General features: G+C 57.7%; 4 protein-coding genes across 5 annotated transcripts; 2 read left to right on the top strand and 2 right to left on the bottom strand.

Annotated features, from left to right (window-relative positions):
- Positions 1-109: 109 nt before the first annotated feature.
- KLHL21 (kelch like family member 21) lies at positions 110-6,903 on the top strand. The gene is made up of 5 exons (XM_036396330.1): positions 110-148; positions 679-1,733; positions 2,934-3,339; positions 4,842-4,914; positions 5,240-6,903. The coding sequence occupies exons 2-5, from the start codon at positions 686-688 to the stop codon at positions 5,531-5,533; spliced, it is 1,821 nt and encodes a 606-aa protein (XP_036252223.1). The 5' UTR covers positions 110-148; positions 679-685; the 3' UTR covers positions 5,534-6,903.
- On the bottom strand, positions 6,821-11,908 carry ZBTB48 (zinc finger and BTB domain containing 48). The gene is made up of 10 exons (XM_036396483.2): positions 11,487-11,908; positions 11,189-11,406; positions 10,380-10,491; positions 9,925-10,017; positions 9,523-9,609; positions 9,034-9,188; positions 8,722-8,858; positions 8,250-8,414; positions 8,051-8,139; positions 6,821-7,963 (listed from the first exon to the last, which is right to left on the bottom strand). The coding sequence occupies exons 1-10, from the start codon at positions 11,892-11,894 to the stop codon at positions 7,670-7,672; spliced, it is 1,758 nt and encodes a 585-aa protein (XP_036252376.1). The 5' UTR covers positions 11,895-11,908; the 3' UTR covers positions 6,821-7,669.
- Positions 11,909-11,987: 79 nt separating this feature from the next.
- On the bottom strand, positions 11,988-16,519 carry TAS1R1 (taste 1 receptor member 1). Its single transcript, XM_054517155.1, has 6 exons — positions 16,150-16,519; positions 15,777-16,080; positions 14,681-15,457; positions 14,119-14,331; positions 13,824-13,944; positions 11,988-12,968 (listed from the first exon to the last, which is right to left on the bottom strand). Exons 1-6 carry the CDS (start codon positions 16,305-16,307, stop codon positions 12,043-12,045), a joined length of 2,499 nt encoding a protein of 832 aa, XP_054373130.1. The 5' UTR covers positions 16,308-16,519; the 3' UTR covers positions 11,988-12,042.
- NOL9 (nucleolar protein 9) lies at positions 12,934-21,630 on the top strand. Of its 2 annotated transcripts, none has more exons than XM_054517154.1 (12): positions 12,934-13,006; positions 16,695-16,920; positions 17,078-17,205; positions 17,343-17,481; positions 17,793-17,889; positions 18,327-18,424; positions 19,140-19,301; positions 19,465-19,750; positions 19,830-19,941; positions 20,288-20,465; positions 20,881-21,014; positions 21,335-21,630. In XM_054517154.1, exons 1-12 carry the CDS (start codon positions 12,980-12,982, stop codon positions 21,455-21,457), a joined length of 1,710 nt encoding a protein of 569 aa, XP_054373129.1. In that variant the 5' UTR covers positions 12,934-12,979; the 3' UTR covers positions 21,458-21,630. The 2 variants fall into 2 exon arrangements, with proteins under 2 accessions (XP_054373129.1, XP_036252163.1); XM_036396270.2 differs by lacking the exon at positions 12,934-13,006 and adding an exon at positions 16,068-16,624.
- The last annotated feature ends 1,875 nt before the right edge of the window (positions 21,631-23,505 follow it).

The following is a 23,505-nucleotide window of genomic DNA, read 5'->3' as shown; positions in this document are numbered from 1 at the left end:
CGCCCGCGCGGGGCCGCCGGGAGCCGTAGTCCGGGCGTGCGCAGTGCCGGGCGCGGGGCGCGCTGGGAGCGGCGGAGGGGCGGGGGTGGTGCCGGGAGCGGTGAACGGAGCGGGAAGCGGAGCACGGAGCAGGGCGGAGAGCGGATCGGTGAGTGCGGTCCAGGAGTGTCTGTTACCGGGGTGATTGTGGGACCGGGCGGGAGGGGCCGGCCCTGGGCTCACCGCGGGGCCTGGCTGGTGGCGGTGGCAGGACGGGCAGGGCGCCGAAGCGTCTACGGTGAGCTGGACCCTCAACCCCGACCCGGACCCTCCGCCCGCATTAACGGCGGTACCCGAGCCGGACTCGGAGCGGAGCTCCCTCAGCGCTGTATGCGCTCGGGACGCTCTTGTGTTCCCCCGGTACCATTGGGCGGCTCCTTCTGAGCGCCAGCCCAGGGCCAAGGGCGCGGGGCTGGGCGCGGTAGCTGCGGGGCCCTGGGACCGGCCTGAGCGGGGCCGCGCTGCCAGCGCCGCCGCCTTATGCAACGGCCGCTCTCGGGGGATCCCGGCCGGGACGGGCTCCCCGAGCCCACCCGCCGCCTCCTTGCCTGATCTCCACCTCCCTTTCCCTCTCCGGGAATCACTCGGGGTTCGGCCCAGCAGCTCCGCGCAGGGCGTGATCCAGGTGCTCTCCCGCAGGCACGGCATGGCGACGGGCACCGGCGGGACGGCAGCGGGAGCCTCAGCCACGGCGGCGGCGGCGGCGGCGACGGGAGAACCGGCACACGCGGTGTCGCTGCTGCGGGGTCTGAGCGCGCTGCGGGCCGAGCGGAGCCTGCTGGACGTGACGGTGGTGGCCGGCGGGCGAGAGTTCGGGGCTCACCGCGCCGTTCTGGCCGCTGCCTCGGGATATTTCCGCGCCATGTTCGGCGGGGCCCTGCGCGAGTCGCGGGCCGAGCGTGTGCGGCTGCACGGCGTCGAGCCCGAGTGCCTGGGGCGGCTGCTCGACTTCGCCTACACCGGCCGCGTGGGGCGGCTGGGCCCCGACATCGCCGAGCGCCTGCTGCGCGCCGCCGACCTGCTGCAGTTCCCCGCCGTCAAGGAGGCCTGCGGTGCCTGGCTGGCGCGGCAGCTGGAGCCCGCCAACGCCCTGGACATGCAGGACTTCGCGGAGGCCTTCGCCTGCCCGGAGCTGGCGGCTGCCGCCCACCGCTTCGTGCTGCGGCACGTGAGCGAGCTGGGCGCCCAGCTGGAGCGGCTGCCGCTGCCGCGCCTCCTCTCCTACCTGCGGGACGATGGGCTCTGCATCCCCAAGGAGGAGGCTGCCTTCCAGCTGGCGCTGCGCTGGGTGCGCGCCGACCCCGCCACTCGTGCCCCGCTGCTGCCACAGCTCCTGGCCCACGTCCGCCTGCCCTTTGTGCGCCGCTTCTACCTGCTGGCCCACGTGGAGAGCGAGCCGCTGGTGGCCCGCTGCCCTCCCTGCCTGCGCCTCCTGCGTGAGGCCCGCGACTTCCAGGCTGCCCGCCTCGACCGCCACGACCGGGGGCCCTGTGCCCGCATGCGCCCACGGCCCTCCACTGGCCTCGCCGAGATCCTGGTCCTCGTTGGTGGCTGCGACCGTGACTGCGATGAGCTTGTCACCGTCGACTGCTACAACCCACGCACTGGCCACTGGCGCTACCTGGCCGAGTTCCCCGAGCACCTGGGAGGGGGCTACAGTGTCGCTGCGCTGGGCAACGACATCTATGTCACTGGTAAGGCATCCAGGGAATGAGGGGAAGCAGCAGGGTGGAGGGTTCTGTTGGAAATACGTAGGTTGTAGCAGCTACACTTGGCTTTTCCTGCGTGGTGGAGAGTTTGGGACTTGGCTTGGGTGCCTACAGCCTGCCAGCAGGCATGGAGACTCCTGGAGTCGGTGCTGGATTTAGCAGCTGGTCTCAGTCCAGGAGCTATTTTGTCATGACTAATGCTGTTGAGCATGCTGGCAGAAGTCACAGATCTTGTAGTTAGAACTTTTTAACCGTCACTGAGGACAGGGGTGATGTAAGAAGGTTTTGAGTTTCTCTCTTTGAAGAAGGTGTTCAGGTTCAGAGCCCCCTGAATCACATGCTTGAGGCAGAGGCATGTCAGAAAGCCCTAGGTTCCTTCGCCAGCCCCTGTGAGTCACAGTAGCTTCCCCTGCACAAATCCTGCCTCCTTGCTGGGGCTACAATTACTTCTGTCAAGGTGACACCAATATGTAAATTTGGCTGTTAAGCTGCGTGCAGATGCCTCCTTTGAACTACATCTCTGTGACAGCTGTAACAAACTGAGGCCCAGGACACCCAGTGCTGTGGAACAGCGTGCCCTCAGTGTGCAGGACACACTGGCAGAGCTTTGAAGAGCAAGTCTTAATGCAGGTGAACAGAAAACTGTGTGTTCTCTAGTCACAAGCAGAAAACAAGGACCTGCTTTAAGGACAGAGTTGTAAAAATGACAAGCTACCACATGGATGCAGCATGTTTTTACAGAAACCCCTTACATCCTGTGGGAGCTTCCTGGAGTGATCCCAGGCAGGTCAGTCCTGCTGGGAGCTGTGTGCAGGCTGCTGCTGGGGATTTTGGGTTGGTCTGGACTGTGTCAGTATGACAAAGGCAAGGCTGGGAGGTTCCCAAGCTGCCAGCAGCACCACTGCCTTGGCAGCTTAGCTGGGCAGTGACAGAGCAAGGGCTGTAAAATAGGAGAGAAGTGAGTGTTAGAGGACAGAGGTAATGAAACATGGAAGACTCATTTTGAGTCACAGCTGGATGTGGACTAGGAACGACGTGGGAGAAATCCTCCCCAGCTTGCTGGGCCTGAAATAGTGCAAAACTTCCTTTAAAATCCTTGTGGCACACGTGCCAAGCCAAACCCTCTGCTTATCCCCCTTCTGTTTGTGGAGCCAGGCTCCTGACACGTGTCATGCTGTGCCACAGGGGGCTCGGACGGCTCCAGGCTGTACGACTGTGTCTGGAGGTACAATTCCAGCGTGAACGAGTGGACAGAGGTGTCGCCCATGCTGAAAGCCAGGGAATACCACAGCTCCACGGTCCTGGACGGGCTGCTCTACGTGGTTGCCTCTGACAGCACGGAGCGCTATGACCACACGCTGGACAGCTGGGAGGCCCTGCAGCCCATGCTGTATCCCATGGACAACTGCTCCACCACCTCATGCCGAGGGAAACTCTTCGCCATCGGCTCCCTGGCTGGCAAAGAGTCCATGGTCATGCAGTGCTATGACCCTGACAGTGATCTCTGGTCCCTTGTCAACTGTGGCCACCTGCCCCCCTGGTCCTTTGCCCCGAAGACTGTCACGCTCAACGGTCTCATGTACTTCATACGGTGAGTAGTGTGAGCAATCACTTCCCTCCCTCCCCATGTCCCCATGAGGAGAGCCCACAGCTTCCCTGGGAAGGTGGATTTTGCAGGTGGTGGAGGGAGGGCACTGGGTTTGGACAGCACAGCAGTGCTTCCCCTGATGGCGCAGGGAGGGCTGTAACACCTCTTTCCTTGTGTTGGTGCATCTCAAAGAGCTGCCAGTAAACTTGTGTGAAAATATCTGAGTGTAACCCAGGGCTGGGGAACAGACACGTGTAAATCCATCTGAAGTCAGCAGGGCTGCTTGGAAATTGGCTTCTCGGTTTCTTCAGCTCCTGGTTCAGCCCCCCTCGTTGCTATAAATAAGCACATAAGCTCCAAGAAAACGTTAAACTCTAGTGCAGGAGAGGACGTCTTCCGTCTCAGCAGAGATAAGAGGGCTGAAGATGAAGTGATTGGTCACTATTTTTAAGCACCTTTCCAAATTGGGACTTAATTACCCATCTGAAGCTGTCCTGGTGGCGCAAATACTTCAGTTATCCGCTTAATTAAAAATAAACGGGAAGGCATGCTAGGGCTGGAGCATTTCATCTCCCTGTGTTGACTCTGAGCAAAGAGAGACTTCTGTGATGGCCCCCAGGCACTTCTCTTTTTTTAATCTCCTCTTGGCTTTGCATAAAGTAGCAGCTTTGGCCCAAGATTTTTATTTGATCCTTTTGGGTCCAGCCAAATGTCTTGCTGGCGGCTGTTCTGGTCAGCTGGTTTCAGTCTGTCCTGCCAGGGTGTTGCAGCTGCTCAGCTCCTTGTCACAACCTGATTCTATAGAATTTCTGTTTTCTTGCCCATTTTAAAATACTGACGATTGACACTTCAGGATTTTCAGATCGCTTTGCATCCGCAAGAGTCAGTGAGGAAATGATCAGGGTTAGGTTGTGTTCTCTCATTTTCATGTGCTGTGTGTGCGTGGGCTGCTGCTCTGTGTGGAGCTGTGGGATAATCTTTGGAGGACAGAGGAGTGGGTTGCAAGTAAAAGTAGCAAATAGGTTTAATAGCTCAGGCTAAAGGCTCTGGGTGATGATCCCTCGTGCTGGGACTAGTTTTTTACCTGTAAATAAAGCACAGGAGTGAGGTTCAGGTGCTCTCTGCATTTGCCCCAGGGCTGACCCAGAGTGGGGAGAGGAGCCCCTGGTCTGGCTGCTGGCCCCGCCTGGAGCTGCCTTGCAGCATCTTGATCCCATCTGTACCAGGACTGTCTTGGAAGGACTGACAGCTCCTCTCCAGCTGCCCTGACCTTGTCCTCCACGCATTCTTGTGTCAGCAGCGCATGTCTCTGAGTCACAAACGTCCCTCACCTGTCACTGTCGCCCTCCTGTCTGCCAAGCAGGGTGGGTAAGAGGAGCCCTGGGGGATTATGTTGCCTCCCCAGCTCTTCTCTCCCCCTGCCCTAAATCTAAATTTGGCTTTGATGAAGAACCCAAGCAGCGTTTCTAGAATGCAGAAGAGTAATTTTGTGTTCTCTTCCCCAGAGATGACTCGGCTGAAGTGGATGTTTACAATCCATCAAAGAATGAATGGGATAAAATCCCTGCCATGCTTCAGGTAGGACATTTTGCCAGACATTTAAGACATTTCCAGGATGTCTTAAATGTTATAAATTAGTTTCATTTACCTTTGGAAAACCAAGAGCTTTTTAGAATTAGAACCCCTTGCGTGTGGAGCTGGTTTAAGTGTGTTGGAGTCACTGGGAAGAGAGTCCTGGATGTGATGGCATGTTTGGGTGTGCAGCCCAGCATGCGAGATCTGTGTGCAGCAGTGGTTCAGAGCCCAACCTGCAGCTGGCAGGCATGAAGCTCCCTCTAAGAAACAGCTCCCAGATCCCACAAACACCCCCTGGTCACAGTGTCTATTTATTGTTACATTGCAGGTTCACGTTGGGGGGAGTGTTGCTGCGCTCGGTGGGAAGCTCTATGTATCAGGAGGCTACGACAACACCTTTGAACTCTCGGATGTCCTGGAAGCCTACGACCCCGAGACACGAACGTGGAGTGTCGTGGGCCAGCTCCCTGAGCCCATCTTCTGGCACGGCAGCGTCAGCATATTCCGGCAGTTCATGCCAGAAACCACACAGGAGGACGACAGCATCACGCTGGACAACACCATCAGCTTGAGCAGGCAGAACCAAAACCTTCACAACCAGAACCTCAATGAGCTGCCTTAGCGCAGGAAGCGGCTTGACAGAATCCCTCATCCGGAACCTGGGCTGCTTTGGGAGAAGGCTGAGGCAAACCAGTGCTTGGAAACAAAACCATGCTGTTCACAGAGGGAGCAAGAACTCTGGCTGTTGGATGTGATGCTGTGGGCCTGCAGGCAGCGAGGCCTCCACTGCTTCCCTCAGCCCTTCAGGGTGGGAGACGGTGCCACGCTGCCCGCAGGGACTCGAGAGCTGATCCTGGGGAAGGCGCTGGTGACCCACACCACAGCACCGCTGCTTACAGACACCTTTCACTGGGAGCTCCTTCACCCTGTAACGCTTCATTTGCCACCAAGCTCCTTCCTTCAGTGTCTGTCTTGGGAGGGGTCTGTCTGGTAGGGCAGTGGTCTGGACACCCCCCCTATATTCTGTGCCTCGGAGGGAGATAGGCTTCCTGTGCACGTGTTGGATTGAAAGGTAGTTATTTTAGGGTTTTTTTTCTTCTTTTTTATTTGGGGTTTGCAGTTTTATTTTGGCCTGTGTAAGATTTGCCTTTATACTTGCCCAAGTGCCCTGGCCAGTGGGCTCTGGTTATCTACCTTTGCTGAAGAGCAGCTGTGTGCAGTTTACTTGTGGAATGTTTCTGGAAGAAAGCAAACGGCTGAACCTGCAGCATGGCTCCCTGAGAGCAAGTGCTGCACCTTCTGGAGAACCCTGAAGTGTGGCAGAAGCTAAGGTGTGGCTGGATGCATTTGCTTTTTTGGTCTTTAAATTTTACCTAATAGAGGAGAAATTTGCATTTAAACTGAATTCAGAGATGGAAACCCCGTGTACTCAATCTCTCTCCTCCAGGCTTACCCCTGGATCAAGGAGCATCCGAGCCCCATTTCCACAGCTTTACAGAAACGTGTTTTGCCTCAATGCTGTCTGATGCTGCTGCCCTCCTCAGCCACGGGGAGCCTGGGCTGTTCTCCAGCCAGGAACTCTGACAGTGCCTTGAGAGCGCCGCGTGCCAGCAGGGAACACACAGGGCCCGGCTGCCCCGTGGTGTCACACCCCTGGATGGAGTAGGGGGCACAGGGGCCCGCAGTTTGGGGCAGCTGCTGCTTTTTTTGGGAGCAATGGCCAATTCCCGACGGCGCCACGGCTCCAGGCATTTCTGCTGAGCTATAAATAACGCGGCCATGCTCGCTGCTGGACCCCCAGTCCCACCCGCTGAGCAGCTACAGATCTGTATTTATTTTTTGTAGAATTCATTGTGTTGAATCCTCAAGTCCAGTTGAACTCCATCCTTTGAAACAAAGGCATTTTACATTTGCAGATAATGTATTTTTATTCTCGTAGTTTGTTTTTAAATTTACTTGCAGCAGTCAAGTTAAATAAAACTTGTTACACGATTCTGTCCTCTTGAGGGGAAGGGAGCTGGAATGAGATTTTACTGGGAGTTTCTCATTCCAGATATGCTTAAATTGGAGCCTCTCTGCCTCCTTGGTGAGTAGAGGGAGAAAGGGGAGAGAGCACAGCTGCAGTTCTGGGGTGTGGGGGTACACACAGAGATCTCTCCCCACCCTGGCACCACTCAGGCCATGGTTCTCACTCTCCCAGCAACCCTGGATTGGGTTATTTGAGACAGAGTACATCCCCACACCTGAGCACAGGAACACAGGCACTTTGTGCTGCTGGAGTGTGTTCTGTTCTGAGCAGACATGGGTCATGCCCTACCTTTAATGGGGTAAGGAAAGAGCAACTGACAAAGGCTTAACAAAACAAAGGAAAAATAAGGCACCAGTTAAACAGAGGAGTTAAGGAATGGGCAGAGCCTCTCTGTGGGGGAAGGTGAGCTTTAATCACAGGCAGGGTGAGAGGGCTGAAGGAAAGGGGAGGGCAGCACCAGCTCCTCAGGCATCAGAAAGTGAGTCACAGTATGACACAGGGAGGTCAGTCCCATCCCACTGCACATCACGCATGGATGCTGACTGGAGTGGCTGTTCTGAGACATTTCTTCATTTGACAATCACAACGTCATGGTGACTTTCTTTCCTTGCAGCCTGGGATGGGAGATTGGCAGAAAAGATGGGGAGGAGACTAAAAGAACAAGTGTGGCAGAAAGTGGCTCAGCTCAATGCTTTACTGTGTTTCAGTGGAAGGGGATGGGTGGCCACACTACGTCTCACAGTCTTCAGGAATCGTAGTTATAATCAGTGATTGCTCAATCACGTCCGCAGGGGAGAAGTTCTCATTTGAGCAGAGTTTCTGTGCAGGGACCTCCTCAGGCAGTGGCCCACGGGCCAGTGACTCCACGATCACCTCAGCTGAGCCCACCTCCAGCTCTGGTGGTGGCTGCAGCACCACCATCACATCCTTCTCATCCTCGATGATCAGGTTCCGCAGCTTCCGCTGTCGAGGGTTATAGTTCTCCACTCGGTCGTGGATCTCCATGTGCCGCCTCAAGTGAGCCTGCAAAGGAAGGGGAATGTGGAGAGACCCAGTGAAGGCTGGCTCCCCAGGGCAGCATGGAGGCCCTGGAGCTGGGAAAGGCCTCACCTGCCGTGTGAATTTGTAGCCACACTCAATGCACTCAAACTTCCTCACTCCCTTGTGCCGGCGAACATGGACACGCAGCTGTTCTACCGCTGGGAAGGGAAACGAGAGCCTGTTGGCAGCAGCTCCATGTCACAGCAGCTCACAACAATGCCAACCCACCCACGGGAAGGAGGCAGCTCCTGCAGAGCCCCCACATCACCTTTGAACGTCTTCCCGCAGATGTGGCAGAAGTGGGGCCGCCCCTCCTGGTGCCGGCTGGCGACGTGCCTCAGCAGCGGCCCCTTCTCCGTGAAACGCTGCTCACAAAACTCACAGCTGAACGGCCGCTCCCCCGTGTGCGTCCGGTTGTGCTTGTCCAGACTCGCTGCCATTAAGAGGGGGAGACAGGGAGAGTGGCTGGTCGGAAGCACAGCCCATGCACACCCGTCCAAGGGGCTGTCAGGCTGGGCCAGGCTGGCCAGGAAGGCAGGAGCAGCACAAACAGCCTGCTCCAGCTAAGGGGTCATGAGCAACACCAGCTCATTCCCCTTCTGTGCCATGAGAGCAGAGCAGGTGACAGGAATGTGCTTTTCTTGATATCAGCCTCACAAGAGCATAGCTTTGCTCCTGGGGAAGCTGCTTTCTGGGGTTCCTGGATGCTGGAGCCTTAGCCCAGCCACAGCCAGGGGTACCTTGTGTCCGGAAGGTCTTGCCGCAGAGATGGCACTGGAAGGGCTTCTCGCCGGTGTGCGTGCGCAGGTGCATGTTGAGGTTGGCTTTCTGTGTGAAGGCATGGTGGCAGAACTCACACACGTAGGGCCTCTCATTCCTGTGGGCAGAGAAATGTCACTGTCACCTCTGCCTCTGCCAGCTTCAGCCCTTTGGGTCTCAGCCCAGCACCTCTGTGAAGAGGGTGACTTTCAGCCAACCCCCAGGCCTGTGGGGCAGAGACTGCAGCCAGGAGAGCTAAGGTGACACAAGAGAGGACATGGGTCACATTGTACCTGTGCTTGGCCTTGATGTGCATCTGGAGGCCGTTGCGGCTCGAGGCCCTGTGCCCGCACTCCTCACACACAAACAGCTTCTCTCCACGGTGCTTGAAGGCCTCGTGCAGGCGCAGCTCTGTCCGGGACAGAAAGCACTTGGAGCAGGTTGAGCACTGCAAGGCCACAGGAGAGGAGGGTGTTAGGGTTGGGGTACACCCACCCCAGACCCACTCACACCCAACCTTTCTCCAGCTGCTCCAGCAGGGACCTCCCTGTGGAACCAAGGCAGCACCACCAGCTCACAGACACCCAATAAGATGGGACAGCCCAACAAAGATGAAGTGCTGGTCAGTGCTTGGGTCTGTGGGCTGCTCCTGTACCCAACAGAGCCCATTTCCAGTAGCTCTGTGCCCCACCCCTCACCGACAGAGCCAGACAATGTTGTGGTATTCCTTAGGCCAGGTCCACACTCAGGATCACAACCTCCCCAAAACCCCTGGTCCCTACCGCATGGGGCTTGGGTGCACCGTGCAGCTTTATCATGTGGCTCTGCAGGTCCTTCTTCTGCATGAACTGCTGTGAGCACGAGGAGCACTGCAAGACAGGAGAATGGGGTCAGCTGTCAGCTGCCCCCAAAGTGTGGTTTCAGAGCAAGGAGAGGACTGACAGGGGAGTAGAACACAGATTCCTGGTACAGCCATGGGAAGCCTTTGGCTGTGGTGCCTCCCTGGATCACATTTTGGTTCAGAGACAGGGAACAACCCTGAGTGGGCTGTCATGGACCAGAGAAGGGAACTGGTGTGCTCAGCTCTTGATGGGCTGGGCTGCCCTAGAAGGGAAAAGCCTGCCCTTGTTCTGTGCCAGTGTCCAGCAGCATCCATAGGGATGTTGGATTTGGGCCCTGCTGACCTTGTATGGCATCTCTCCAGTGTGTGACACCATGTGCAGCCGCAGCTCCATCCGCCGCTTGAACACCTCCGGGCAGGCCGAGCATGTGAATACCTGTGAGAGACAGGGTGGTGTTGGCTTCCACAGAACCCAGAGCCTGACCTGGAGCCCACAGCTCAGCCTCCTGCCCAGCACGTGGCACTGGCACCCAGCTACAACATTCACCCTGCACCCACGGAGGCCAAATCTTGTACAGTATAGAGTCCTGGTGTGCTGAAACACAAGTGAGTGCTGTGTTGTGTATCAGGTGTGAGTCCCAGCCACAGGGACTCTGGCTGTGGGGTCCCAGCCATGGAACACGTGCCACACGGTGCTGGTAGGGTTCTGTTTGGAACTGGGACTGGCAAAAGGCTCCAACTCCCCTGCTGCCACATGGCAGCCACACTCCAGCCCAGCAGGGCAGCTCCCGGGCGTACCTGTTCCGATCGGTTCATGCAGTTCCTGGCTTCGTGTTCCAGGAGATTCTCTTTTCTAAAGTAACATTTGCCACACTTGGAGCATTCAAATGGCTTCTCTCCAGTGTGTTTCCTTGGGGTATGCAAATACAGAATCCCATCACTGCCTGTCAACAGCATCTGCACAAACAGGCCCAGGAGGTCACGGGGAAGGGTGAGGTGGGTAATTCCCCCCACCCCAGCAGTGCTACTATTCACAGCTTCCCAAAAGCTGCTTTTATGACACTTTTTATTCCCTTCAACAGCACAGCTGTCAGTGCCCACTGCACTCCACGGAACACCATTTCTGCAGGGCCAAGATTCTTCCCCAACACAAGCAAAGCAAAGCAAAGCTTGAGCTCTCACTGCAGGGCCATGCCCTGCACTCAGTGATCCACCCTGGAGCTCCTCACAGAGCCCAACCATGTGCCCCCAGCAACCCCAGAAACTGCCCCCCAGCCCAGGGCACTCTCAAAGCCCAGGAGGATTTGCCATTGCCCACCTGCAGCTAGCACAGCTCCCAAGGAGCCCCTCACATGGCCTTCCTGAGCCCCAGCTCAGGACAGTCACTGCAGCTCTGGGATGCCTTTCATTGACATTTAACCCTCCCCCAGGCCACAGCACCCCCAGGGGCAGAGCAGACCCTCCTTTACCACCCCGGGGGATGCCGAGGTGTTGGGACAAACTGACAGAAAGGAGCCTGCCCTTTCCCCCCACCCCGGGAAGGGGCAGAGCCGTGGGGACGGCGCATCCCCCCGCGCGCAAGGGGAAGGAGAAGCCGGAGCGTTTACCTGTTGTGCACTTTAAGGTAATATTTGCTGAGGAAGGTTTTATGACATGTGGGGCACTCGACCGGCACCGCTGTACCTTTTCTGCTTCCCGGCGCCTTTCCCGGAGCGAGGGGGCTCTTTTTGCTCCGCAGCACCTTTTCCTCGGGAAGGGGCTCGGCGTCGCCGTCCCCCCGCCCGCCGCCACCCACCGCCGCCTCCTCCGGGGCTGAGGGGGAGCCCTGCGAGGGAACAGCGGCGTCACCGCGCCGCCCCCGCCGGGCCCCGGCCCCGCCGTCCCCCTCCCGCCCCTCTCACGCACCGCCTGCCCGCCGGGCTGCGGGGCCGCCGCGGGCTCCGGGCGGGCGGTGGCGGCGGCGGCGCGGCGGGGCCGCGGGCGGAAGGCGCGGCACAGCGCCACGGCGTCGGGCACGCCGAGCTGCTCGGCGGCCGCCAGCAGGCGGGCGCGGTTGTGCGCCGTGAGCGCCAGGCGCCCCGTGTAGAAGAAGTCGAGCAGCAGCTGGAAGGTGTCGGCGAGGCCGTCGGGCAGCGCCACAGGCCCGCCAGGACCGCGCGCGCGGAAGAAGCGGGAGCAGCTGGCGAGCACCGGCCAGTGCGCGCGGAACTCGCGGCCGCCCACGCCGAGCGTCGCGTCGCAGAACTGCCCGGCTGCGCGCTGCCGGTTCAGCTCCCGCAGCACCCGCACGCTGTGCGCCGCCGCCGCCGCCATGGCCGCGCACCGGAGCCCGCCGGCATCCGCTACCGCCGGACGTGGCGTCAGCGAGCGCCGGCAGTGACGCCGCGAGGGCCGGGGCGGGCCGGGGCCGAGGGTCGCTCCCCGCGGCGGGGTACGCGCGGTGCGGGTCGAGCCCCGCGGCTCAGGCGGCGGCCAGGCGGCGCGTGTACTCCTGGATGACCATCTGGAAGTGTTCGGCCGTGTTTTGGTGCGGCCGCAGCAGGATGACGAAGGCCCGCGGCACGAAGTACCCGCCCAGCAGTGCTGCGAGCGTGCCCAGCGTGCTGAGCACCCGCGCCACCGTCTCGGCCTGGCCGCGCAGCGCGCCCTGCGAGCAGAGCACGGCGGCCGAGCAGCCCAGGTGTAGCAGCAGGCTCACGGTCAGGCTCTTGGCCTCGTTGTAGGCGGCGGGCAGGTCCGTGCCCGCGTAGCTGAGCACGAAGCAGGCGGCGCTGAGCAGCACCGTGTAGGCGATGGCGGCGTCGGCCGCGGCGCTCCGGGCGCACTCCAGCACCACCCACTCGTCCCGCACGCCGTACTCCCGGCTCGGCACCGAGGGGCTGGCGGCCTCGGTGGCCACGCACAGCACCACTTGTGCCGCCGTGCTGGCGGCCACGAACAGCACCGGCCCCTGGCGCCGCATCCAGGCCTCGTAGAGCGCAGGGCAGCGCGCGTTCAGCTTGAAGATGCAGAGGATCTGGAAGGAGCGGGTCGCCACGCACGAGAGGAATACGGTGAAGCTGATGGCGAAGAGCGGCACCCTCAGCAGGCACGCTGCCTGCGAGGGCTCCCCGAAGTAGCAGAAGAGGCTGCTGCAGGTGCAGGCCAGGGAGCCCAGCATGAGGAAACAGGTCTTCCCGCCCGCGGACTTGACTACAGGTGTGGAGGCATTGAGGGCGAACAGGACAGCCAGCGCCGCTATGAGCAGCATGAGAAAAACAGCCAGGGCCAGCAGCGCGCAGGAGAGGGGCTCGGACCAGGACAGGAACTCGATGGTGCGGTTGAAGCAGACCTTGCTCCCTGCTGGGGCCCACTGATCCAAGCCACAGGCCTGGCAGTCAAAGGGGTCTGTGGAGGACATGGACCCCTCACACACCTCGGACCCGGTAAGAGCTCTGCCATGGTGCAGGCCCGGCCCACAGCTCCCTGGGCTCTGCTCACCCATCACGCCTGCTCCTTCTTGTGGGTGCTCCCAGGCCTGGGGTAGCAGAGGGGGCTCTTTTCCCCAAAGACCCCCCACCTAAAATTGGCCCCATGGACTCTCCCAAAATCCATAGCCTGGGCTGAAACAGGGGCTCAGCTGTGTGAGGCTCAGGGCCATGGGGGCTGTGGGTGGGAAGGGGACTGTGCATCAAGCAGTAACCTGGGAAGGATCTGCAGCAGTTGCTGCTGAATGGGACAGTACCATATAGGGGGGGGCTTTCTGCTCCCACTGTCCCCAGAGCTGCCCCTGCCCACCGGTCAAGGGCATTGAGGCACTAGCTGCCAGGAAGGCATTTGTTGTTGTGGCTGGCGATTCTGAGGCAGGAGACATTTCCATATGCCAGGTGCTGGTGATCACGTAGTGCGGAAGCCCCATGTGCCATCTGGGGCACAAAGGCAACCACTAGGTTGAATTTCCCTGGCAGAGGATGCGGTGCAGGGAACAGCTACCGGGCCGGACATCCCCTTTCCCTGGCCACAGGCAAAGGGGCTCTGTTTGCCCAGGTGGGCTCACCTGTAGGCAGTACTCCCCGGAAAGGACAGGGCATGGGCTTTGCATACTCACTGGTAAGCAAACAGGAGCCAGACCCATGCCTTCAGGTCAGCTCAGAGGTTTTACTGACCACAGGAGGTGAGAGGCTGGGAATGGTGAGACAAGAGCAGGAGGCAGGATGTGGGCAGGGAAGGAAGAGGCAGGAGCAGACCCTGCGGTGTACTGACCCGATGTGTTCAGGAAGGTTCCTGGTGGACAGGCCACACAGCTGAAGCAGCATTTGTGGCGGCTCTGCTGCAGCCTCATCTCTCCTGGCTTACAGGCCTCGGAGCACACCGAGCTGGGAGCCTGCCAGGAGCACAGATAGGGTCAGGCTGACAAGCAGCAGCACTCCGGCACTCCCCCACACTGCCTCAGCCCTCAGTTTTGCCCTGCTATGAGGAAACACCCCTGAACTGGTGGCACTGGGATGCAGTCAGCTCAAAAGTGAGCAATAAATAAGACCTGGGTGCAGAACAGTACCTGGCCATCTTCTGTGTGCCACAGGATTTTGCCTGGGTTGATGCTCAGCCTATCAGGGTTCACACGGAATGTTCCTATCACATCAAAAGCCCACTTTGGGCCCAGCCACTTCCACATGACAATGTCATAGCCTTTATGAATGTCCCCTTGAGCATCAAAAGAGATTCGGCTCTTGTACAGGGTGAAGTTTACTTGCCTAATCTTTTGTAGGAGCTGTAAAACAGAAGAGTAAGAGAGGAGCCCTTCCAATGGCACGACTCCTGCCATTGGAGGGAGATGTGCTGGAGGACTCTTCCTCTGTCCTGCAGCTGCTTTCAAGCCCCCCAACATCTGCAGGAAATCCCATCCAGTGAAGGGGTGGTACTAGAGGAACAAGTAACCTAGGATGGAGTCTAAGTTTAGATCTTGGCTGCTCTGTCTTTGAGGGGCAGCTGAAGCCCGCAAGGGTCTTCAGCTGGGATGTGAGCCTTTGGGAAAGACAGGAAACCTTTGGGCACAATGGAAAAATCCTTCCCTGTGGGAAAGGATCCTCATGGATCTTCTTCCACAAGGTTGCTCTTACCTGCCAGGGATAGACAGTGCCTTTGCTGCAGGTCCCCGAGGCACAGCCCAGCAGGTCATGGAGGCCATGGGCCACAGCATACACAGCTGAGTACACACTGAAGGAGCCTTGAGCATCGTACATGTCAGAGACGGTGGCGAGCGCGCGGCAGCCGGTGCAGCACTGCGTGCAGTCCAGCCGTGTGCTCCCCACAGATTCCCTGCCTGCCTCTGCACTGCTGCCACACTCAGCCACAGTGCCTTCCTCCCACATCTTCCAAGCTTCAAAGCGCTCCAGCATTGTGGGCTCTGGCTTCTCTACTGCCATCCCAAACACCGAACCGATGGTCTGGATGCCAGGTACCTGCCAGATAGCTTGAGCCAGCGACCAGTCTTCAGAGGCCACCCACACCATGCCTGTGATGTTCTTCTGGACCACCACCTCAAAGAACGGCAGAACGCTTCCTCTGGTGGAGAACACAACAGTGACATTGACCTTGACATCTGTGAGGATTCGGACCAGGTTGTGAAGCTCCGGGTTGCTGGCATCCGAGTTGGCGGGGATGGTGCCTCGGTAGGCCACGCACACATTGCTTGCAATCAGCAGCTCCTGCAGGGCATCCAGACCGGCCCTGCCATAGGTGTCGTCACTGCCCAGCAGCACCACCCAGGTCCAGCCAAAGCGCTGCAGCAGCAAGAAGATGGCCTTCACCTGCTGCTTGTCACTGGGGATGGTGCGCAGGAAAGAGGGGTACAGCCGCTTCAGGCTCAGCAACTCCGTGGAGGCTTCGTAGCTGATCTGCAACGAGAACCAGGGGAAAGGGGGATGCACTGGCCCAGGCAGCTGCACCCCTGAAGGGTAATGGCATAGTCAGCCTGTCCTAGGAAGACTTGGAGCTGGGCAGGCAGTGGACCCAATGCCAAGTGTGCTGAAGCAGGAGAAAGCTGTGATGGATGGCAAGCCAGCCCACTGACTCCCTGGGAAAGATCCTTTGACAGCATACACAGAAGGGCTGCATTTCCAGCTCTACCAGGCTCCTCAGGTCTGAGCCCACCCTCCCTGAAACCATCGCTCCTTAGGGTCCCTGGTTTTTATCAGCCATAGAAGCTGCACTTACCTCTGGTACAAGAAAGAGACTGAGAACAGCGGCTGTGGTGAGGGCCAGCCGCGTGCTGTCAGGGCCAATGACAGCCACAGCCTGGGGCTCATAGTGTTGGAAACTGGGGAGCACCTGGACATCCTGCCTGCCTTTGCGAGCAAGGGCGCACAGCGTGGCGTGGAGGTTGGTAGACTCAGAGCAGGTGTCGTAGATTTCGTAGCCCAGGGTGACATTAGGGAGCAGCGTGGTGGAGTTGTTGATCTCCTCCACAGCGAAGCGCAGGGCCTGGGCTAGGCAGTAGCCGTGGCTCTTGAAGGCGGCGCTATGGAATCGAGAGTGGTTGTTAGGGAGGACAGAGCGCGTTGGGGGCACGGGCAGCGCGGGCACTCACTCGTCGCAGCCGCGCACGAGCAGGCTGGTGTCGTCCCGGCGCGCCGCGGTGTGCAGCGGGAACAGCCCGGCCAGGCGGTGATCGCCGCGGAGGGTGAACGAGGAGGCGGCGGCGGCAGCCGCGCAGAGGCACAGGCGGAGCAGCGCGGGCGGCGGCATGCTGGGGTGGTCCCGCACTGCGCGGGCGGCTCTTAACGGGGCGGTGGCGGCGGGCGGGGCCTCACACCGGGCGAGGCGGGGCCGGCCGAGGGGCGGCCCCGGGAGGCGGAGGAGGCTCGGCGGTCATGCCCGCGCGGCGCAGCCGCCCCCGCCGGGCTTCGGCCCGTGCCCTGGCCCGCGCGAGCCGGGCGGAGGCGGCCTGGCGGGAGTTCGCCACCTCCTTCACTCGCATCGGGATGGTGCCGCAGGCTGAGCCGGGGCTGGTGGCCGTGGAGGCGGCGGAGGGCACGGCCGTACTGCTGCTGGAGCCGCGGCAGGTGAGCAGCGCCCACAGCGCGCCGGGCGCGCCGCGCCCCGCACCGCCTGACCGCCCGCTCTGTCCTGCAGGCTCTGACCTTCACCGGCAAGTGCCGCCTCCGCTGCCTCTATGGGGCCGTCCGCCTGCTGGGCTTCGCCGTGGCCTCTCACCACCCGGGACTGCCGGTCTTCTCGCCGGCCACGCACTGCGCGCTCAGCCTGGAGGCGCTGCCCGGCGCTCGCCCGCCCGCCGCCGCCCTCCGCCAGCTGCGCGCCGCCGCCCGCGCCGCCATGCGCTCGCACCGTGTCCGCCGCCGTGAGTGCGGGACGGGAGCGGGGCGCGGGCGGGCGCCATTTCACGGGCGGTGCGGGGAGCGGCCATTTTGTGCGCGGGGCGCTGCGCGGCGGGTGGGTGCCATTTCGCGGGCGGGCGCGGGGCTGAGGGTGATGATGGCGGCACTCGGCTCTTTCAGCGGCGCGCGTGAAGCTGATGGCACGGTTCTCTCCCGACTGCGCCGTGGTGCTGCTGGAGCACCTGGACACGCCGGTGACGCGGTTCCTGCTGAGCCACCCGCCGCTGTCGCGGTTTTTCGAGCCCCAGGTGAGGCGGCGTGGTCGGTGCGTGCTGCGCCCTGTGCCGTCCCCGCACCGCCCGTGCAGAGCCGGCGGCGGCCGCCCCTGTCAACGCCAGGCCGTGGCCTCACGCAGCCCGTGCTGAGTGCTCACCCTCTCGCCTAGAAAAAGGAGGAGTCAAACTTCACTCCAGAGCACGCGGTCCTGGCGTCCGTGGGCATCGTGAAGTGCAGCCCCGACTGCGGGCTGCAGGTGTCGGAGAGCATGTGCCTGGCGCTGGAGGAGCTGATCCAGGCTTGCTGTGGTGAGTGCAGGCATTTGGCCATGGTGTGGCTTTGGTAGCCTGAAAAAAAGAAAATTCATGAGGCTTTTCATGAGTTAAAGTTGAGAGAGTGCCCTGACCAAAGTATGTATGCTGAAGTAATGAAGTTAGGGAGGAGTATTCAACTGACCACTTGTATCTGTGAAGAGCAGGGAGGAGGGATTGAATCAGCACATGCTGATTGAGGGTCGAATTTTTCTTTATGAAGAATGAGTATCTAGAACTTAGGTATTGCCTAGGGTGGGTCAGTGATGCCAGCATCAGTGCGGTTCACACTCTGCTTTTCTTTCTAGCGGAAGATGAAGGTGTCCCTGTGGTGCTTGTGTGTGGCCCAAAAAACACAGGGAAATCAACATTCAACAGATATCTAATTAACCTGTTACTGAACCGGTGAGTCTTCCATGTTCTGCAAGCCTTTAAGTGCTACATGAGGTTTAGGAGAAGGAAAAAAATAAAAACAAATGTTTGACAGGTCTCTCAGAAGAGCCATCAGAACTTATAGGTGCATATGTTTTAAACACAAACAGTAATTCAGAAAAACAAATACTCTTGTCTTGAGTGATTTCAGGAAATTGCCTCCTGAACATTTCTATTGAAATACTGTTAAATTGCTGCCTTGGGAATGTATGAGCATATTGGGCACCAAGCAGTTTAGGTTCAGTAGGAGAGTTATAATGCTTAGAAATGCACCGTGAGTGTGGTTGAGGGAAGGAGAGATTCACAAATTTTAGCTTTGCAACCTGGAACAAAATCTCATTGTTCTTCTGATGTGTTCAGGTTGTGTAGTTCTTTTGAGGGATGCTAACACCCAGTCTCTCTCCCTGCAGCCTCCCTGTGGTGGAGTACATGGAGTGTGACATTGGCCAGACAGAATTCACTCCGCCCGGCTGCGTGTCCCTGAGCAGCGTCACAGAGCCTGTTCTGGGTATGTGTTCTGCTCCTTCTGTGGTTACAGAGATCTGTTCCGTTTCTGAAATGAGCAGGATGTTCTGGGCAGAGGCTCTGCTTCAGGGGAAGCTGCTGCCACAGCTGTCGGAGTTTCCTGGGGAGAATAAACTAAGGGCTGCTTAAGTTTTCTTGTAGGGACATTTAAGCTCCCTGAGTAACATGGAGGTGTTCTTCTGCTTTAAAGAAGCACAATGTTGTAGAGGTGGTAGTACATGCTAAGGTGTATCAAAGGGGATGTTCTGCCTTTCAGATGTGAAAGGTCTCCTTGGAAAAATCTGTATCCATAGATAAAACTTGAGAAATCCAAAGTGGATCTTTGATGAGTGGAAAAAACAGAATCCAAGAAACTGCTGGAGTTTGTAGTCTTGCAGATTTGGATTACTGTCTAAAAGGATGTTGTCAGGCTGGTTTACTGTTTAACCAGTTTGTCATACACTGTTCTTTAAAGATTTGCAAATGTGTAAGCAGTGATTTCAAACAAAAAACCACACCCAGTACTAACCCGAAACAAACAAAACTCCCAGCCTGCAAGTGACAGACCAGTTTCCCCTACTTGTAGGCTGTGAAAGGACAACTGGCATGTGGGAGGATCATGGGTTATTTCAGGAGAGAAGGTGTGTGGGTGCTCAGGGACAGGAACGTTTTGGGTTGACTTGGGGAAGGCACTGGATGTTCGGTGCTCTCTTTGCCAGGTCCTCCCTTCACTCACCAGCAGATGCCTAGTAAGATGGTGTATTATGGCCAGACCAGCTGTGAGCAGGACACAGAGAGGTACCTTGAAGTTGTGAAATACGTGTTCAGCTACTACAAGAAGGAAGTGCCTCTAATCATCAACACCATGGGCTGGGTGAAAGGTAAATGGGGTCAATCTGCTCTGGAGAGGTGTGGGAGGGAGGTAGTGGTGGCACAGCAGCACCACGTGGAACAACAATTCACAGCATGTCCACCCTGAGCTAACACTGCTGTGCCGCCTGTCACAGTAGTAGCAGCAGTTGTGTGTTTGCTGTGCTCCTGAAGGTGAAGGGCTGCTGCTCCTCATTGATATCATCCGGCTGTTGTCACCCAGCCACATTGTTCAGATGGACATGTGTGACTGGAAGGTCATGCCCCCGCTGACGTCCGAGCACATCCACTTCAGCGCCGGGCTGCACACCAAGGGCAAGCAGCAATCCAAGTGCAAGCAGCTGGGAGTGGGCAGCACGGAGAGCTGGAAGTGCCCCGAAGGGGAGGACGTGTCAGCTCCACAGCACAAGCTGCTCTATGTCCACCCAGAGTTCCCTCGGGCAGGGGTGGCAGGTGAAGTGTAAGTAGGATGTTGAGTGCTCTGTGAGGTCTGAACAGAAGAACCATATGTTGTCCTTGACATGGGGCTGTTCTTTCAGGCGAGTGCACAGCAGCATCCTGCGTGACATGTCCATCCTGGGATACCTGGGGCATCTGCAGAGCCCAGACATTGGGGCAGTGCTCCCTCTGCACAGCCTGGTGCCATATCAGGTAAAGGAGCTGTTTGCCATGGGGAATGTGCACAGAGCCCAACTCGAAGTGATGGGCAGTTCTGTTCCTACTGCATATGTTTCTCAGAAGAGGGACAAATGCTCTAATCTGCAGAGTGACTGTATTCAGGGTGTCTGGAAGCCAGGCTTCTGTCAAGTTGCTGGTGTGGCACGTGTGTGCTGTGTGTCCTGCATGTGCAGGTGTTGGTGCAGAAGCTGCTCTGTGTGCCCTGTCATAGTGCCTGTGTGTAGGTGTGGTGTGGGAGTGTGCAGGGTCTTATCTCTGAACTCCAACTCAATCCATGTGGAGCTGATGAGCACTTTTCTCTCTTCCCTTTCCCCGTCAGGTACCTTTCAATGCTGTTGCACTCAGGGTTATTCACACAGATGTTGCTCCCAGCAACATCATGTACGCGGTGAACGCCAGCTGGGTTGGGCTCTGCTGCATTCCCGAGGAAGTCCGGTGCCAGAGCGAAGGGCCAGTCCTGCTGACACAGACACCAATCTGTGACTGCCTGGGCTTTGGTGAGCACACCTGGAGCTCTGCTCTCACCTGCTGTGTTTAGGCAGACGGATTGCATAGTGATGGAGTTACCTACTCTGGGGAAGTGGGATGAATGGGGTGTATTCTCTGCTGTTAGAGCAGTCCTTGGACTTTGGTTAACAGGTGGGAAGAGCTGTGGGGAATGTCCTTGAACGGTGCCACTCGGAGCTTCTCTCAGAACTCCACAGTGACTCACTTTCCAGTTCACGTTCTCAAAAGCATGTTCCATGTAGCTTTTGCAAAATTCCAATAGTTGTCTCAGTTTCCTTGTGACTTAATTTAATGTTCCAGTTTGGACTTTGGTGTTCAATCATGTATAGGGATGTGATAGTGAGTAGGGATACCTAGTGACTGAGCTTTGCATGTGGGTTTTTTTTGGGTTTTTTTTTTTTTTAGGAATTGTCCGAGGAGTTGATATGGAGAAGAAGCTTTACCACATCCTGACACCAGTGCCTCCAGCGAATCTGAGACTAGTGAATTGCCTGCTCCTTGGGAACATTGCCATCCCTAACTGTGTGCTTGTGGGCCAGGTAGGAGCTCACAGGAGGGGTGGGATTTGGCTGAGCTGCAGCTGGCTGGCAGGTTTTCCATTTTCTTATTCCTGCGGCTGATGCGTGCTGGGAGATGCCTGGGCATCAGCAGATGGTTATCTCTCTGTGAAATTGTCCTTAAGCACAGAAACCTTGGGAGAGCAGAGTGTTATGCTCATGTTTCAGATGCCAAAGTGGGGTTTGGTGATTGCTGAGTCCTTCCCACTCAGCTCTATCAGCCTGGGGAGGGATGTGTCTCCCCCTCTGCTGAAGGTGCAAGTTCTTAAAGTTGTTTCTGGTTTAATTTTTCCATTTTGCAGCAAGGAATTGAGGGAGAGATTCCCTACGTCACATCCGATTACAACTACAGTATCATGGGCTCAGGGAAACTGAGGAAGAAGAAGCAGCATTTGAAGAGAAGATTTGAGTGTGATTATCCTTGAATCCTCAGGGTGCTCAGCCAGGGTTTGTTCATGTGGGACCTCGGATGGGTTGCAGGAACCCTGGGTGCTGCAGAGGCCCTGGGCAGGTACATGCTACAGCGGGGCCAGTTTTGATAATGTTTTGTATGTTCAGTTTGTATTTTTGGTGTTTTGTAATAAATATCTATGGTAAACACTGGGTTGGTTTGGATCTTTTCCTAGGCTGAGGCTCACACAGCCAGGAGCAGCTGCCAGTGATCCACAGTGCCCTGAGCAGAACTTCACTGTCCCCTGGGTTTGGGGAAGGGCCCATGCTGGGATTCTGGCACTGTGGCTCACCCATGGCTCTGGGTGTCCTGCTGGTCAAGGAGAGGGGAGGGAAGGAGCACCACAGGGAATCCCTGTCCCCTGAGTGACAAATATGGAGCTGCTCAGTACTGCACTGTCACAGCCCACCCTGTGTACACTGGCACTGCTGCCCTGTGCTGTCCCAGCTGCATGTCTGGTGCTGCAGGGAGAGCTCAGTGTCCTGAGCACAGGCTGCGAGCAACTTGGGCTGGCTTTGATGTGTCCCCAGCTCTAAGGGACTGTGCTATGGATAGAGGCTGTAGTGGGATGGGATCGGGGTGGAAATTGTCACCCAAGTGCTACATGGAGCACTGGGTTACGTGGCCTTACCTGACTCCACCTGCTCTGCCCCACTGGGACATGGGAGGATGTTTATTTATTTTTCTTCCCAGCCCTTTGTCAATTAGCAATTTGCTGCCAAGGGAAGCTGGGGGTGGTGGGAGTCGGACAGGGCTGAGTGAGTGCCTCGGGTCAAGTTGAGACATTTTTGGAAAAAACTATTCTTTATGGGTAATACCAGCATGCTGGGCTCTTCCCAGATCTGTGACTGCAAAAGTAACATGGCTTCTAACAGCAGCTCCTGCAAAATGAGGCATGGCTCTGCCTCAGCCCAGCCTGGGGAATAGCCCAGCCCTGGAGCGTGCAGCCCCCTGAGCCCAGTGCCTATTCAAATCCCCTGGGCCAGGTCTGTGGAGGAAGGAGGGAGGCAGAGGAAGGAGGAGTGTGGTGCACTTGGGGCCAGAACTTTTTGGCTGGTGGCTACTGTGGGTGTGAGTAATCTGCAAAACTGCTTTTAACTGGTTTGGGAAGAGATTTCCTAGAACTCAGGAGTGAGCAGCTGTAAACAAACAAACAAACTGGGATGAGAGGTGAGGAGGGGACAGAGCTGGAGAAGAGCTGCAAGGGCCTGGGCAGTGTTGCAGCCTTGTAAAGAGTTAAACTTAATCCAAGCCTAATTATCCCCATATGGCTGGGTCTGGCAGCAAAGGGAGAAGTTGGCCAGCACTGTGGCCTGAACAGTGGCTAAAATAAATAAAGGGGCCATGGTGCAGCTGGGGGAACATCCCAGGCAGGGTGAGATGGGAGTTCAAGCCACGAGGGAGTGGGTGGAAAAAGCTTCAGGAAAGGTGAGATAGGCAAAGGATGTGGGAGAAACGCCCAGCACTGAAAGCACTGTGGCCAAGCATCCCCCTTGGTGTTGTCACCAGCGCCCAGCATCCACCTCAGCCTGCTGAGGGCAATGGATCCCAGGATGGCTCTGTCCCTTGGAGCCAGGGGACAAGTGAGTAACCCGTGTGCTGAGCTGCAAGTTTGGTTTGGGGCATTTCATGGGGGGAGGTGGTACAAGATGCCGGTGCCTGCTGGGGCCCAGAGATGGATGCTGCATCCTCGGGAAAGGGGAACCTCACTGGCTTCTGGTGCTCCCTGAGGGGAAGAGGGAGAACAGGGAGGCTGGGGTTTTGGAGCATAAACCTTGGTGAAGCATTCCACCTACAAGAGCACTGTTCCATGATCAATGGGAAATCTGTGACAGCACTTAAAATATTAAGGATGCACTAAATCAAACAGGAATAATTTTGCAATACGTTGGCATCTGTTACCTTTGCAGCAGCGATTTATGCTGGAATTTCTGGCAAAAGGTGCCTGGAAGCAACAAAACTCTGAGAAGCACCTGGTGTCTCTGGGAGGAGATGCTGTGATGAATTTAGAGGCTGGGATGG

This window comes from Molothrus ater, chromosome 23 (genome assembly GCF_012460135.2).
Source record: "Molothrus ater isolate BHLD 08-10-18 breed brown headed cowbird chromosome 23, BPBGC_Mater_1.1, whole genome shotgun sequence".
Classification (NCBI taxonomy): Eukaryota; Metazoa; Chordata; class Aves; order Passeriformes; family Icteridae; genus Molothrus; species Molothrus ater.
The sequence above is the reverse complement of the archived record's forward strand: the minus strand, read 5'-3'. Positions and strand labels throughout refer to the sequence as shown.